The sequence below is a fragment of the Ostrinia furnacalis genome, unplaced genomic scaffold (genome assembly GCF_004193835.3).
Source record: "Ostrinia furnacalis isolate ACB-3 unplaced genomic scaffold, ASM419383v2 OfSCF7368, whole genome shotgun sequence".
In the NCBI taxonomy this organism is placed as follows: Eukaryota; Metazoa; Arthropoda; class Insecta; order Lepidoptera; family Crambidae; genus Ostrinia; species Ostrinia furnacalis.
Window position 1 is genome coordinate 25,449 of NW_021137607.1, and position 16,956 is coordinate 42,404.

Consider the following 16,956-nt stretch of genomic DNA (forward strand, 5'->3'; position numbering starts at 1 on the left):
TTTGTTTTAAGATGAATTACAACATTAAGAAAGTGTAAAGGCATCGAAAACTGTGGATATTTGATAGAAAACAGATTTTAATTTGGCAGTTGACAGACGGATTTGGTTATGGATTGATTACAGTAAACGGCCGTAGAAAACATTATGCAAAATTAGATAAGTAAGGTCCCACAGAAAGTCCCAGATATATCCTCAATATGGTCATACTACTTCAAAATNGAAAACTTTTTAAGTAAAATTAACAAATAACTGGACTATTTACTCGTTATTAAGCACAGCGACACAAACTTGGTTATTTTTCCAGAAAATTTATATTTAAGTGCATAAATGTAAAAATGGCTTCATAGTGCACAAAATTGGCAATAGGTGGCATAATAATGGTTACTTTTATAGCGCATAGTTTGAAATGTGATTGAACGATGACAACTAACAACAGTTGTCAGTTAGGTAAAATTTTATTTTAGTTGGAAAAAGACAAAAAGTGGTAAATGGGTTAACGTGCGGGGGCTGCAAAATCATGTTGTGACGTCACGCGCGAATATTGGAAATTTTTGAAAATTTTAAAAAGTCCGTAAACTTCTCGAGGCTCTATCTTCGGTAATACTGGATGGATTGAGGTGAAATAAAAACTAGTGTAATGTGTGTGATCTAAACTTTAAATTAAGTCATAATTTAACTTAATATTACAACTTATGCGTGTTGTCCATTAATGGAAAAGGTTTTTCTGATTATAGTCAATCAAAACCACTAAAAGTAACATAATTAAGTATCATAATCTTTAATGCTATAATTTAGAAGATAAACAACCGCAATGAGATATTCTGAAAATTACGGTAAAATATTGAAAACTATTTTTTGCGGATACCGTGAACGCACCCGTAAGCAGTTTTCCCGCCGCGTCTCTTCAACACACTGTGCTGTTACAGCGCTGCCTGCACGCCTAGCGCCACTTGCAGAGTGCGGACAAACTTCAAACTACTTTGCGTCATGGAAACTGAATGGTGCGTGTCGTGTTTGTAGTCGTGGATTTATTTATTTTTGTTTGACTGTGAAGTGATTTATGAATAAATACTGACCATATAATAATGAAAGTTCACGAAGGTAAGTTTTGTATTAATAAATTTAATGTTATATAACTACAATGAGCTTGAATAATGAAAGCGTAATGAATCGCCATTCTCGTTAAAATGTTGGCTTGATGACTCGTTATCAAGCGTAGAAACGGTCATTAGAGCATTATCGTTATTATTGAAGACGAGAAATGGTAATTATTTGTAAAATAATAATGTTTTTATTCCGTAAAAAACATAACCTCAAATTGTATTATCTTGTTATTTTTAGGGCTAATGACGATCGGTATACATTACAAACGACAAAATACCACAGGAATAGTATCAGAAATTAAACTTGAATTTGTTATTACTGTTTTGAGTCAGTTTTCCTTTCTTTAATGTCGATTTTCCTTTAACGATGTTTAGGCGGGAAACGTAGTAGGTTAATAGTCAGTCGCTCTGAGTAAAACTTTAGGCAGCAGAAACATGAAATAATATAGAAGAATCATAATTTTCTGTACTTTTTCAGGTGACCAGAAGTGATACCTAGCAACAAAATAATAAATATTTAATTGATCAAGATTTTTCTATTTTTATGAGATGAAGACTGTGTCAGAAAAATCGTCCACTAGGAAGAATGGGTATCAATCCGATGATGACAATGTCAGATACAAAATAAACACTGTTTATTTTAATAAGCTCAATAAATCACCAAACACACAAAAGAAACAAGAAAAAGTTTTGAATGATGACAATGATGTACGTTACAAATTCCCCACAGTACTTCATAATAAACCTAAAGTTGAGCAGAAACCTAAACCAAAACCAAAAATCAAAGTAAACTTCTGGAGCAATAAACAAACAGGAAGCCGTCTCCATAATGTTGAAGCCAATAAGGAAAAAGTTAACCGAAGACATACAGTAGCAGCAGTTTCAGAAGAGGCTACATTGAGCAAACCTAAAAATTCTGGTGTCAAAGTTAAGAAACGTGTGTCTTTTCTGCCTTCACCGCTGTTTTCAGACAACCATGTACCGATGGTTACAGTGCCTGATGATTTGACTATACACCTGAATGAAGAAGAAGCAAACGACTTGGGAGAAGATCTTAATTCAGCTTTTGTGAACAGTAACAACACTGATGATGAGGTATCTAAGCGCAAAAATAAAATTTCTACCATCCAAACAAGTCCAAAAGGTAAACGCAAACGTAGCTCTGATGATTATGATGCTAGAGGTCAAGGTAATGAGAATGAACTCGAATTCTTTTCAAAGTATGTTGTACAAAAACTACGGAGAATGGAAACCAACCAACGCATCTACTCTGAAAATTTGATAAACACAGTACTAATGTTGGGCCAGCTCGGGAAGTTAAATGTCAAATCAAAAATAGCAGAAGCATAATGTGTTTGTGTTCACATCTATGTTTAAGTACATTAATAGTAGGGCTTATTTGTAAATAACCTTGTTTTCTGGGTACTATTCTATTGAATAAATCTGATTTGTACTTTGCCCCAATTGATAAAATATGCATGTTTTGAACTAAATTGAAATCAAACTGTTACATTGTTATGATTTTGGTGAATCTGTTTGTTACCAGTTAGTTATTTAGCAAGTTATGTTATACATTCATAACATTTTACATGGACATGTTATAATTGATTAAAATATTTTAAAGAACTTAAAAAGGTCCACGAAAATATCTCTATGAAATTATTGTTCGGTGGATGTAGCTTTACATATTTTATGGTACTAACTGTATGATTATTTCACAATATTTTGACCATGCATATTGCATAGATAGGCTATGTTACTATCAAGTATAATAAATATAATAAAATCTATTAAAAAGACTTGAAAACGCTTCAAGTGGACTTAGTACCGAATAAATATACATAAATAAAATAGTTAAATTCACTAATTTTATAGCAAATGAAATGTATGGTAAAAAGCTATAAAAATGGTGCTGTAATTTTAGATGTAATATATTAAGATTTGTATGGAATGTTAAATATTTTTTTCTTTGGTGTCCATTGTTGCTTAGTAATTATTTAAGTACATATCAATCTGTGTTGATTTATTCAGGTGTTAGAGATCTTAACATAAAATCAACAATTATTAATAACTATTGTACTGATTGTACTATCATATGATAGCTAAGCATTTGTGTACCCAATCCCAACTAATATTATAAATGCGAAAGTAACTCTGTCTGTCTGTCTGTCTGTCTGTCTGTCTGTCTGTCTGTCTGTCTGTCTGTTACGCTTTCCCGCTTAAACCTCGCAACCGATTTTGATGAAATTTGGCATAGAGATAGTTTGAGTCCCGGGAAAGAACATAGGATAGTTTTTATCCCGGTTTTTGAAACAGGGACGCGCGCGATAAAGTTTTTCTGTGACAGACAAAAATCCACGCGGGCGAAGCCGCGGGCGGAAAGCTAGTGTAATAATAAAAGGGAATGGCTCCTTTATGGAGATAACTATGATGTTATTCTTTAATTAGAATGAAAATGCGTTCAAGTATTGTAATGTTAATATCAAACTTATTCAAGGCATCATATTAATAGCTCTCTTTTCAGAAAAAATTTTTGTTTATCACAGACTTTAATCTATAACTTGAGATTGAGTTAAATTTTGAGCCTAGTTGTAAAAATAAATTAATTTATAGTTCAAGCCTCATAGTACCTACATTTTATTGTGTGGTGAAATCACGTACATATTTTTAAAGTACATATTTTGTTAATGCACATTTACAATGCAGATGGTAGACAATCTACTTTAGATTTATTTTAGAGTTTTCTTAACTTGCCTATTTCCTTGATCATAATAAAATAATTCTTGTTGCAATGAATTGCTTGTTTTCTTAATATTTTTCGTTACAACGAATTGAATAGAATAATTAGGAGAGCTATAACTTTATTGTCTACAGTTGAGTTACGTTACGACTTTTTGTCATTTATTTAATACAGTTTATTACAAGCTTTTTTTAATAATCTTAACTCAATGCTGTTATACCCTAGTGTGATCGCCTGTTATTATCTATAAGTATTACTTTTGTTTGCTGTTTCTTTTTCTAATATTATTATGTCAACAATTGTGCACAATATTAATGGGTATATTATGTAGTTATGTATGTGAATATGTAATTAGAAAATCTTTAAAGCAATTTATTGTTGTTAATGAAATAAAACGTTTACATGTTTACACACTTTCTTGTTATAGCTCAAATATTGTGGTTTTCAAACTTGACTATATTTTTGTCTTCAACCTATCTTTGACACAGATTTATTTATATTGAGATAGTATGAAGGCGTGTTCCTGCCTTACTAATAAAATATTTAAAAATATTTTTTTCTTTTATTTGATAGTAATTTAAATCTTACTCGATATAAACTTCGTTTTTAAACTAAAAACTAGGTTTTTAGTTAGTAACATAACAGCAGATCTTATCTACTTACAGACAGACGAAATATTATTCAAGCTATTTTTCTGCAGACACAATTTACTAGACAAAGATCCGATTCCGAATAACGATGTTTGTATTTTATTATAATTTTTGTACATTATTTTACCTAATTTATTTGATTGTTGCTACTAAAAAATATTGCCACTCAGCGTTTAGGACCGTTGTCTGGGAGCAGGCACTTGAGAAATTCAGAAAGAATTCCAGTCTGATCTGGAACCCTGTGTCGGGTATAACAAAATGCCAAGCCATATAGCATAACTCGTAAATACAGGCATATTCTCAAGTCGGCAAAGAAGGGGACTCTTACATATTACTGTACGATTCATATTATGCCTTTTTCACAATACCTACATGTATTTATTTATTTTATTTCATAACTAATACGTACAATATTGCACAAAAAGAGAACTTATTGCCATGTGGCATTCTCTCCCAGTTTGCAAGAAGTTGTTAATCTGTCCACCAAACACTGGAGCTAAGAATAGTTGTTAAAAAATTAACTTATCTCAGCTGGCTCTACCCGACAAGATAAACCAATTAACTGAGTCGACTTTCTGTGACTAGTTGTAGAACTATAAGGGGGATAGCCCCATAATACTATTCTCCACCCCATATCATTTGTTTACATGGCTCTACAGTAAGTAGGTCTTTAAAGTACCTACCTATGCTATGATGACCATAATGAAGGGAACGCATTGCGCTAAAATAAACAAGACCTTTGTGCATAGGAAGTTGAGTGGTGCAAGGTCGATTTGCCTCCGGTTCCCTTACTGGCGAGCACAACTGGAGGATTTGCCAAGAAATGCGGAATGACCTTTGTGTGAAATAAATTATTTCTTATGGGACTGCAACAGTAGGTTAGGGACGGACGCCAAAGTTTTTACCCGACTGCGCCAGAAGCAGGGCCNGGGGGGTTATGTTTTTCGAGTGTATGTATGTTTTACCATACCTACCTAAGTATTTGTTTCTTGTGAATGAACATTCTTGAATACGACCACTGACATCAAATATCAAACCTATAGTTTCAAATCTGATTACATTTTCTGCCCTACAAAACTTACCACGTAACTTAACTCCATAGAAAAACAAAACAAATGGAAGTAGGTTAGCAGAGTATTTTATTATTTGGTTTAGAATTTTGTGACTGCATAATTTGTGTGATCATCATTTCAGCCACAGGACGTCCACTGCTGAACATAGGCCTCCCCCAATGCTTTCCATGTTGATCGATTGGTAGCGGCCTGCGTCCAGCGCTTCCCTGCTACCTTTACGATGTCGTCGGTCCACCTTGTAGGTGGTCGCCCCACGCTGCGTTTTCCGGTACGCGGCCTCCATTCCAGAACCTTTCTGCCCCATCGGCCGTCAGTTCTCTTTTGTGTGATATCAAATTCAATAGCTGCTAGGCTGATAGTTCGCCTACCGGACTACAATGCCAGGTGCGGTTGCGGGTTCGAATTCCGCTTAGGAAAAACGTTTGTGATGAACATGAGCATTGAGCATTTAATTACGTAGGTAACATACGAATTCCGAAGTCATAGTATTTTACAGATCAGTTAATTATTATAATTTAATGTACTTACCTATTTAGGTGGACCGACGATCTGGTAAAGGTCGCGGGAAGAGCCTGGATGCGGGCAGCGCAGGACCGTTCATTGTGGAAAACCTTGGGGGAGGCCTTTGTCCAGCAGTGGACGTCATTTGGCTGAAAAGAAGAAGAAGAAGAAGTACTTACCTATTTTAAAAGAATCTCAAGCTATAAAAATAATATAAGTTCAATTAATAAAAATGAGAATTAAATAAAAAGCTTCTTAGTTACACATTCTACAGCTCTTACTCAGAAATTCGCTGAATACCTTAGACGTCTACGTGCCTTCTATCTAAAAGAAATTGTCTAAACGTGTTAATGGTTAGAGTTGCGTGTTGTTTGCAAACGGTTGCCGAGCGACCGGCGAGAGGCGCCGCCACGCCACATCCGGCGCCCTACGGCAGTCACGCCTCGCCCGCCCAGAGATACGGGGCGGGACGCGCGAACGCTGGCACACAAACCTCTCGCGAACGAAAAAAAATTACATAACTTTCAAAAAAGAAGCAAACTTTTTACGTTCTTTTGTTTTTTCGAAACTTTTTACGCTGGTTTTCGTTACTCCTTTGTTTTTGATACTTTTGTACCGTGTTTTTTACGTGTTCGAAGAAAATACAAGATGGATATAGTACACCGGTTGCACTATTTAGTGTTGTCTCAGAAATCTGACCTGATGACTATGGAAAGGGAACAGAGGATGCGCGTACGTCGCCAGTCAAGCCTCCCCGAGTACAGCAAAGCGAATAAAACAAGGCAGAAACTGGAACAAGCTTATTTTAATGATGTAAGTTTTCTACTCTTTCATAAAGTTTACTTAATTGCAAAAATTGATTGGTAAACTGTAAATTCTGTATGAACTATGCAAGTGCATGAAAAGTGCAAGAGAGTTGTTCAAATTTTTTCCACCTACGGGTAGATATTTTTTATGACGTGGTGAGTGATGAATTATGTGGATGTCATCACTTTCTGGTTTGCAAAGAAACTATACCTAGTGCATTTTCTTTGGTTGTTTTGGTGATTGAGGACTCTACCTACTTACTCGTATTTTCTACCAACATTAAACTTCAATCATTTACCTGTCTCAGTAGGCTATGAAGTGTCTTTGTGCGATCAGTTGAAAAGGTTTAAATTATACCTACTTACCTTGACTAAAAAGTACCGTACTTAAATAAAGTATTCATAATTAATTGGATTGGAACCTCTTTAGAACCTTTTGAATCCTATGAACCTGTGCAAGAATTGAATTAGAATCTTAATTAACTCTTACAATCCATAATAAGTATTTACCATCTCAAATACCTACCTACGAATATGATAAGTGCTTGCTTACTTGCTTAATTGAATATTCATTAATGGTTACACATTTTACATTAAGTATGTATTTGGCGCAAGAATACATGAAGTGTAAAAGGGGCGTTTAACTCGAAAATAAACATCTTATAATACTACATCATGAAATATTTTATCGTCCACGTAAATTAGTTTTTAGGAACTTATATTAAACTTAGTTAAAAAAGACTGAAAACAAAATATTAATTTGAAAATAAAAGCGTGTCCGCGTGGCAAAGAAACGAGCTGCTGAATTTACTGGTTGGTTAACTATTACTTAACCTTTGCACAAGGAAAGCGTTTTTATTTTCTGACAAATTCATGAATTTTGGCGAAAATGGTCCGTCCGTCATATAATTCTGCGTTCATTTTCCAAGATTCCAAAATAAATCAGTCTGGAATATCCTACAGTAATGCTAGTAGAGTCATTTATAGTGCGTAGCCTGCGTAATATTACCTTGTTAGATTTGCAATTTGTTTAAATGAAGATGAAAGTTTTTATTTGGAAAATAATCTATGTAGTTTTCCTGTCCATGATGTAATTTTAACTTCAAAACAGTGCCTACCTACCTACCATTATTGCTAAACTATCCCTTAACCCTATATTATTAAAATAGGAATAGGTACCTATTTACAATGAAAACTTCGTACAGCGATAAGGGTCCATAACTTAAGATTAAGGCAATTAACCACCAGGATCTGTTAACAGAAAGCACCTTATCTTAAAGAGTCTACGAAAATAATAGTTCCATAGATGGCCAAGGAGAAGATAATGCTTTGATAACGCCTGGCGTCCATCCTCGCGATAAGCAACGGTGTGGTCTTCTTTTATTTGGCCTTGTCACGAATCTGGATTTGTATTTTGGCGGTGTTAAAATGCTGACCGTAAAAAAGTGGAAAACTGTGCACATTAAAAATACTGAATCTATCGTCTAAGTTAGGTATACAAAGTAGTCTTAATATTAACGTATGAGTAGGTTATCGATATCAAACTAGGACTAGAAAGCGATGTGAAAATGAGCAATTGCCTGAAAAACAGCGTTTAATGGGAAATAACGGTTCTGTAATTACCTACTTGCGCGACGAACAATTAACACCTTGATTCATGAAATTTCAGATTTCAGAATACGAGTATGACCCTCAGTCTTGTATTCTGAAATGAAACTTAACACTGAAAACACGACAATATGAAAATTAACATTTAATTTTGACCGTCATAGACCGTTGTCATCAAAGACGTTTCAAAGTTTATTGACCGATAGGGATAGTCAAAGATTCATTTTGTTCAGTAAAACGTTTAAAGGTACTTACTCATATGAATTGTTGGTGTTATTTCATAAAAATGCAGCTGAAAATTATGCGCTGACAACAACTTTTTGAGCAAACTTAACACCTTTGAATTACTTAAGTAGTTGCTTTAGGTAAATAAATACTTACACGAATGAAACTCAGCGTACAAACGTAAATAGTTATAAATCTGGCTGTAATCTGTACGTGCCTGAACAAAAATGCTAACGTGAAAAATCCGAGTAAAAGCTCACGCGAACGGTTGGTTAGGCCCTAAGCGGTACGCTTCGATTGCGCTACACGTGACTACACCGCCCGTTTGATTTTACCTTTATCGTGCGATGGAATGAGGTCTGCACGAGAAATATGAACAACATAGCTATAAGTCAGCGTCCAATACTTAGTTCGTGACAGCCAAAGTAGGTAGCTAGAAACTTCGCAACACCTCTTTGTTACAACTGAAATAAGGTTGTGTGGTCAACTTGTAGCCACTTTTTGGGGGTCACGAACTACATAGTATTTGATTTGATAAGATTTCTGTCAAATATTAGGTTCTTTAGAGGCAAAGGAAAAGTTATGTTGTAATTTGTATTGCAAGTTACATCGTTAGTACTTAGCCCAATAATGTCTATTGACTTTCAAAACAGTGTCAAGTTCGGTGATTTTAAAATAACAATAAGATCAAATTCTTGTCAGAACTTCGTAACCTCTAATTTACGGGTCGAAATTACACAGTCGAAATAATTTATGTGTGTGTGAACACTGTAAACTTCGTAAAATATTGATTCAAGGTTTTCATGACCAGTTCTATTATATTAATAAATATTTGAAGGAATAATTAATTTGGCTTAGCAATAGTAATAGTAAATACTTGTCTAGTCAATTCGTTTTTGTTTTATAACACGTGTTTGCTGGTATTTTTTTCAGGACTCTTCAAGCTTTTTCTATAAGCGCAAGAAACTCTGTCACTGTTGTCGGATATTTTGATAAGTTTAGTGGATAGATTGCCCCTGAGTTGATTTTTATTATCTAAAAAGTATTAATTGCTACAAATGCCTCATAATATGGTTTTGTCACTGGTAGGTACAACATTAATCTATGAAAGTAAGTAGGTACTGCTGTCTTGTCGTTTTAACAAAAGTCTAATTTTCTAACAGCTGATCTTAATATTGCTGACAAGCAACGTTTCATAATATTGACCTAATTTGAGTTTTGAATATAAACCAGAAAACAACCCAACTTTATTTCGATTAAGTACTTAAAATTCAGATATTCAGCCGTTATTATAACCATTTAGCAACCACTATTTGAATGGTTCACTGGCTTTGATTGTTTTGTTTACAAAATTATATTCATGGACTGTCAAGTTCACGGTTTCGTTACCGAGTTGATTAAATTTCGTTACTCGGAAGTTAGGAAGCTATTTCAATAACAACCAAATTATTTTTTACCGTGAGATGCCTACCTTCAGAGCTCTTTATAGGGAAAATAAAAATTTGAAGTTTCCCGAAAGTTACGAAAGGTTTGTCGAACGAAAGGCATGTAAATGACTTAATTTGCATCTTACAGTCTCCAAGCGCCTGGCTCAGCGAAACGATATTCTTTATATTCGAGATTCTATGTGAGAACTACTGTATGTGCTTGTGTCTGTTAAGTTCAGAAGATCGATATCGGTATACTCTACATCCTGAATCACTAAACTGCAAACTGACATAAGACACCGCGATCTACAAATTCTAAACTCGAACATGTGATGCCACCTATCGGCAAACAAATAAAGTAACCAATCCAAATTGAGAACAAAACAACATAAAAATTTAATTTCAAACATGGAATCCTGCCTGATATATGGAATCAACTCCATTAATTATTTATTTTCTCTTTTTTCTTAACCATGCACCTACTAGGTGTACTTTTGACTGTATATCAAAAGAAAATAAATGTGACAACAACATTAATAAATAGCATTGAAAACTTTCTAATGATTGACCATAATGGCCGCCCTTACTGCTGCAAGGTCAATATTTTGTGAGACTTCAAACACTACTTACTTTTATTATTTTTGTGTCTATTTTAAGCATAGTAACCAAAGTGGTTATTATCATTAGGTATTGCTTACTTATTACTACTGGGCTGATAATAATAAGTAACCAATAATAATGATAATGGTAGTTAGATAAATATTATCATGGACCAAATCAACCTTGATTGTGATTTTTTACTCCGAATAGCCTGCAGTATAATTTTTAATCTATCTTATTGCCGACGAGCTTTCGATTTTCTTTAAGCAAATAAAAAATATTAAACTGTGTTCTTAAATTCATTATCTTTAAGACTATAAGTAATGATCTTTAGGATTTATGTAAAGTAGTAGGATTTGTATCAATTATTCTTACTACTAACTTAGTTTACTCTGAATCTGGCTTTATTAAAACTGTGAATTAGTTAGGTTTATAAGTGTGAAGAGTCATAAGTTTATGCTTTTAGGTAGGTATTTCAAAGTACAAAAATCGACTCCTGAAATAATGTGAGCAACAAAACTTATTTTGTAATAAAAGTATTTTATCATTACTGAACAAACCTTGAACTTCACGGTGATAGTAACCCACAGTCGATAGCACATTAGACTCTACATTTTTTGTGCAAAATAACAGCTATTACAACAAAATAATATAAAGGGAATCACTGTTTCAAGAGCTTCGATTAAATACCCAAGATGTAGGATTGGTGCAAAGTATTCTATCAGAGCCAAGGTCGGAGACTGCTAGAAAACTTTGCAATTTAATAAATTTAACAGAACAGTGACTCCTTTTATAAATTTAGGTAAGTATCTACCTAAATAGTACCTATTTTGACTTGTTTCTAAGTTAAGTATAATATTATTATGTTGTTTGTAAGTGAAGATACAATGGGGCTGACATATCCAAATGGATAAAAGCCCCAAATCAAATAAAGAATAAAAAATAAAAAAAAACAAAATAATATGCCATTGTCATCATCATCATCATCATCTCAGCCATAAGACGTCCACTGCTGTATATAATTAAGCCTCCCCCAATGCTTTCCATATTACCCGGTTGGTAGTGGCCTGCGTCCAGAGCCTTCCTGCTACCTTTAAATACGATATCGTCGGTCCACCTTGTGGGTGGACGTCCCACCACGCCATAGTGCTTACCTTAATTTGCCGCCGTTAGTAAAAAACCTTTTGGTACTAATTTTCTACGAAAGTCATAGCACCGATGTCTCTACGCAGGTTAGTAATTTATCTTGGTTTCATTTGCGTGAAACGAAACCTTGGCCGACCTTCATAATTGATTAGAAATACCCAAAACACACGAGTAACAACACGAAACCATTATTTGCCCTGACAGGGCTCTGATTATTTAGCTATTAGGTAAGTAATCTGTGGCTCGATTTGATTTTATCAACAATACTAAACGCTATGGTACAGTCGATAGCACATCAAGCTTTACATTTTTGTAGCAATAGCACTTTATTAGTGTTTACCTACTTTAGAGGCCGTCATCATCTTTTAACTTGCTGAAAGAAAATTAAAAAGGATCTAAGTAGGTAGGTTAGCTGAAAATTTAGTAGGTACCTACCTAGGTTATTGGCTGAAAATTGAGTGTTGAAGTGCTCTAAGGTGTGAAAAATTAAATCATGTTTTTTTTATAACTAAGTACGCATATTATCGAAGTTAACTTCCATTCCATCCATAATGTGAATAAAATAAGTTTATCATTTTATTTTCTCTTTGCTCAGGGTAAGCTTGAAAAATCGTGCGACGCTATCATGTATCTTGAAGACACGTCGTTCGGAATATTTAAATCGTCTTTCATGTTTTTGTTAGCATTTTGTTCGCTTTATACATAATGATTTACCCACTTGTAAATAATACGTCTAATGAATACTTAAGTAGCGATATAAAGAATGTTTTCGTATTTCTTCGATAATGAAACTTGAATTTGACTAAAAATATTAGATTATTATTTATGTCTACGTAGATTCTGGGTACAAATTCTCGATTATATTTATCGTGTTTTAGACAAAATAACATTCATGAATGACCGTTTTTGTTTAATTTACTTACCAATTAAATGTAAATATCTAGTTAATACAGTTTCAATATTAAAATAATTAGGACACTTGGGTTCACAACTGTTACAGACAGACTCATTCCAAGTAGGTACAGCATCTGTACAATAATGTTATTAATCTACATTGTAAGGGATGTCTCAGCTAAATTAAGTTGCAAATTAGAATGGAACTAAACGATTTCTATGCTGTCACTACCGCTTAAGTACGATTTTGACTATATTAGGAGTGACAAGGTGCTCTTAGATTTTCACACCTTATCAAGCAATTTGGCCCGAGCCCTTCTTCTCTCTAATTTCATGGTGATTACGCTTGTCACACTATTATCGCTTTAGGATCTTCAGTTTTTTATTTAAATAATGTGCCCGTTCTACAATAAGAGTGTAATTGGCGTATAATTTGTTCATGGTAATTTTAGATGATAGAGGCNCTAGAGGCGCTAGGTATCTCTATCAGAAGTGTAGATTTTGTACCTTTTGTGTTGGATTATAGAGAAATTACATTTAAAGCCAGCTTCAACTTCTTTTTAATCGTCAATCATTTGGCAAACGTCTGTTTCCTTGAAATCTCAGTGTTTTTCAGACTGTCTATAAAATCATTCATAGTTGCAAGTATTTTGTGACACCCTAAGTAGGTAACTACGACCTTTGTTAGGTCGTCCGTGATAATGGCACGGACACTAAAACGTCATAAGTGTGTCTAATAACAATTTTATTAGTCAGGTACTAAGCCACGGTATTAAGTATTCCAACCCCTATTATTCACAGTTGATTCGATTCTCATCTATTGAACAAATGTTTGCTTACTTCAACTGGCGGCAAACGTAAACAAAAATATTCTAGTTTATCTCAAATTAATATGCATGGATATACATTGTTTGCTGAATGAATAAAGGTAAATAAATCCCAACGTACCTAATAGATTGAAATGTTTTTGGCTGATACTGTTTTCTAGTAAAGTTCCTTCTTAGTAACTAGTTGAAGGCCGAGAACAAAACTAATTTGTAGACGAGCTAACCAACGTCAACCTTTTATTTCTTCTCAATAAATCTTGGCAGCAAATCTCCAATAAATAAAAAAACAAGTAAGTAGGAGATAATAAAATAACGTAAGGAAAGAAAACCTTTCACCTTTCGTATCTTTCGTGTCGATATTTTCCCATTTCTTTATAATACAATAAATACCTAATACTTTATTGCTCATTGCTTAATTCGTTTTCCTACCCTGAATTTGGGTTTAATAAATTGTTTCTACAGCGTTCAATAAAAGGTGATTGTTTTTTTATAACTTTGGCCAAGTTTACTTGGAATCAAAATCACGTTAAAGTTCAACGAGGATGATAAAATGTTTAATTAGCACAGTTAAATAAGAATTCCAAATTAATTTGATTAATTCTAGTACAATGTAGAGATTCGGACGGACTTTATTGCGAATAAAACATCCGAGATGCGACAGTGATGACTTCCCCAACGTATTCGTAGAATAGAACACTCGCTTTGGGTTCTACACTCGTAAGAATGATATTCATTTAATTACATTACGATTCTTCGAAGACAGTAGCGTTAGTCGTACCTACGTCAGATTTTACATAAACGATTTTTAAGAACACATTTTTTCTTTTATCTGTTTATTTTACGCGAATAACTCGGATGGAGATAATCCTTATGCGGAGTCTTAATTCCTGTAACGTGGATTGCAGAAATATTTTGAGCTGGATTCTGGAATCGAACCCCAAATTCCTTTCGTAGCAAGGGTAGATTTATACTTTGTTGATGTCTCTTTAAGCCAACCTAATACATACTTATTGGATAATGTCATGGACGTGGCAGTGATAGAACTTTTTCTTTTGAACTTAGGTATTTCAGGATTCTAATTTTTCAGAATAGTCTAAGATGATTCTCTATAAATGCAACTGAAANAAACTGAAATCCATCTCTTTTCTTTCACAGAGAGAGCTGTTTGCAGCGAAAGCAGATAGCGGTGCTGCAGTTGATCGCAAGCTTTCGTCATCATCTGCTGGTAGCATGAAGAATAAGTGGCTGAAGGCATTCCGTAGCCTGAAACCGCCCAGCGCCCCCCCACCCCACGCCGCCCCACCAGACAAGTACGTACATCGTACAACCCCCACAACAACCGTTATCAATGAAGAAATAGAGTCAACCTTTTAATCCATTCCACATCAATTAATGCAACTTTATTCAAAAGCTATTATTGAAATGAATTGTAGTGATTTATCGCTGGAAACGTGTGACTCAACAATGAACTTGACGCTAATCGAACAAAGCTTGAAGGTTACTCAAAAGTCTGAGTTTAAGCCCGGTTGCTAAAGAAATAAAAGTTTCAGTTAAGTAACTGCATGAATATGAACTGTCTGTTTGCGTTTCAATTCAGTTTCACCGTTATGAAACACATCGTGTAGTGCCAAAGTGATTTGGTGTGCTAATTAAATTCGCGATGATGGGTTTTTTTATTAATAACCAACATTTGCTTTGTGGAGAATTTTAAAAGTATAAGTAACTAGGTACCCTAAATAACTACATATTATAACGGATGAATGCAAAAGTAAATTCAATTAGACAAGCAAATCGTCAATAATAAAGAGAGGAAAATTTGAATTCCAAAAAAGAAATAGAGTTGTCTTCTCTTCCCTTACTACACCCGGTATTTTGAAACTTATAAACTTAAGTTTCATAGGTATGTATTTAGGGTAAGTCGACTGCACTTTCCCAGCTGAAACTAAGTTTAAAGCCGGCTGTGCAGTTTCCGAAGCACGTTTTATAGGCTAACCTTATTTCGCGGCAACCTTTTTCCTGATGAATATTATATGTTGTGTGTGTACTGTGTTTACAACAACAAAGTTGTCTTGAATAACCTTGACAGCTTTTAGATAAGTGTCACACTTTTATAAGGCTGGCTGATAGAAAAGGCATAAAGTTTTAAATCTTATGTTTCTTGATAGATTGAAAAAACGTTGAACCTAAAATTCTCCAAAAAATAAGTACCTATGTAGGTTCCTACAATGCCACAAAATAAACTATTTGCAATTATGTTATGAACTATTTGCTGGAGATATTTATTTATGTTAATCTCTCACAAGTTATGTTTCATTGATTTATTGTCTCGATAAAAAGTGCTCGTACATTCTTTAACGATTCATTCACCTCACGATTTCAGTAGCAATGTTTTTATTCGAGTCCAAGTCGTTGCAAGTTAACAACACAATAAATTAAAGTCAGCCAGCAAGCCATTTTAAAACGTTACTTTGTATTATACCTACTACGAGTATTTGCACGACATCGCATCAAAATGTAGATAAAATACGACTTAAACTTTTGCCAGCTGTCGTTTGTAACTTAACATTTTGAAGTAGGATTAACCAAGTATTGTACAAGATAGTTGATGTTAGAATTAGTTATTGCCAAAAAGAAAATCGCTGAGCAAAAATAATAGGCCGTAATCTGATGCTCAAAGAAACTCTGAGATTTAAGCAATTTCGTATACCTTCAGTAATTTGTTTGTTTTCTTTTAAATCGTAGCTTGATTGAACTACCAATGATATCAGGTTTAGGCCATTATCTGTGAGGTAATTTTATTTAATGTTTCCTGAAAAAGCTTTTATCCTGTAAATACCTAAGTTTTTTTTTATGCTTATCTCAGGAAATATTGATTTCAAGCTGAATAGTTTCGAGCCAGTCGTTTCTAAGAACTAATTTGAAACACATTTTTTTTTAAATGGGGCAGTTCTATCCATTGTGATACATAAATATCGACCGTTAATTGACAACACTGTTGCACTGCAACGTCATTACATCCTGGCAACGGGCATCACGGTGTTTGCGTGGGCCTTGACATATAAACCACGGAGCGGAAGAACGCCGCCGCGGCGAGGGCATTTGCACCAAATATCCAGTTTAACGTTAAAACCTGTCAGATTTAACTCAATTGCTTTTCTCGTTAACAATTTAACCTGTAGGCAGATAGCTTTTATCAGGGATCGTGCATGCGACATATTTTACAATCTAACGAACATTATGAAGCTCAAAACTTCTAGCATTTTAATAATAATCTATAAAAAATCACAAGACATAAGTACGCCCGTATTCACAAACGATGCTTGCTTAAGTGAAGCAGCAAATTGAACCCATAGCGT

The 16,956-nt window shown here is 34.2% G+C and overlaps 2 protein-coding genes across 2 annotated transcripts in view; both read left to right on the plus strand.

Moving 5' to 3' along the window:
• The window catches only part of Stacl (SH3 and cysteine-rich domain-containing protein), a gene marked incomplete at its 5' end in the record, with an annotated part of 55,435 nt that overhangs the window by 21,022 nt on the left and 17,457 nt on the right, over positions 1-16,956 (plus strand). Inside the window, one exon of the mRNA XM_028320387.1 lies at positions 14,756-14,910. Within this exon, the coding sequence (XP_028176188.1) occupies positions 14,756-14,910 (155 nt within the window). The remainder of the gene's footprint in view (positions 1-14,755; positions 14,911-16,956) is intronic.
• Positions 933-4,358, plus strand: LOC114364294 (uncharacterized). The gene is made up of 3 exons (XM_028320395.1): positions 933-1,101; positions 1,582-3,226; positions 3,492-4,358. Exon 2 carries the CDS (start codon positions 1,653-1,655, stop codon positions 2,451-2,453), a length of 801 nt encoding a protein of 266 aa, XP_028176196.1. The 5' UTR covers positions 933-1,101; positions 1,582-1,652; the 3' UTR covers positions 2,454-3,226; positions 3,492-4,358.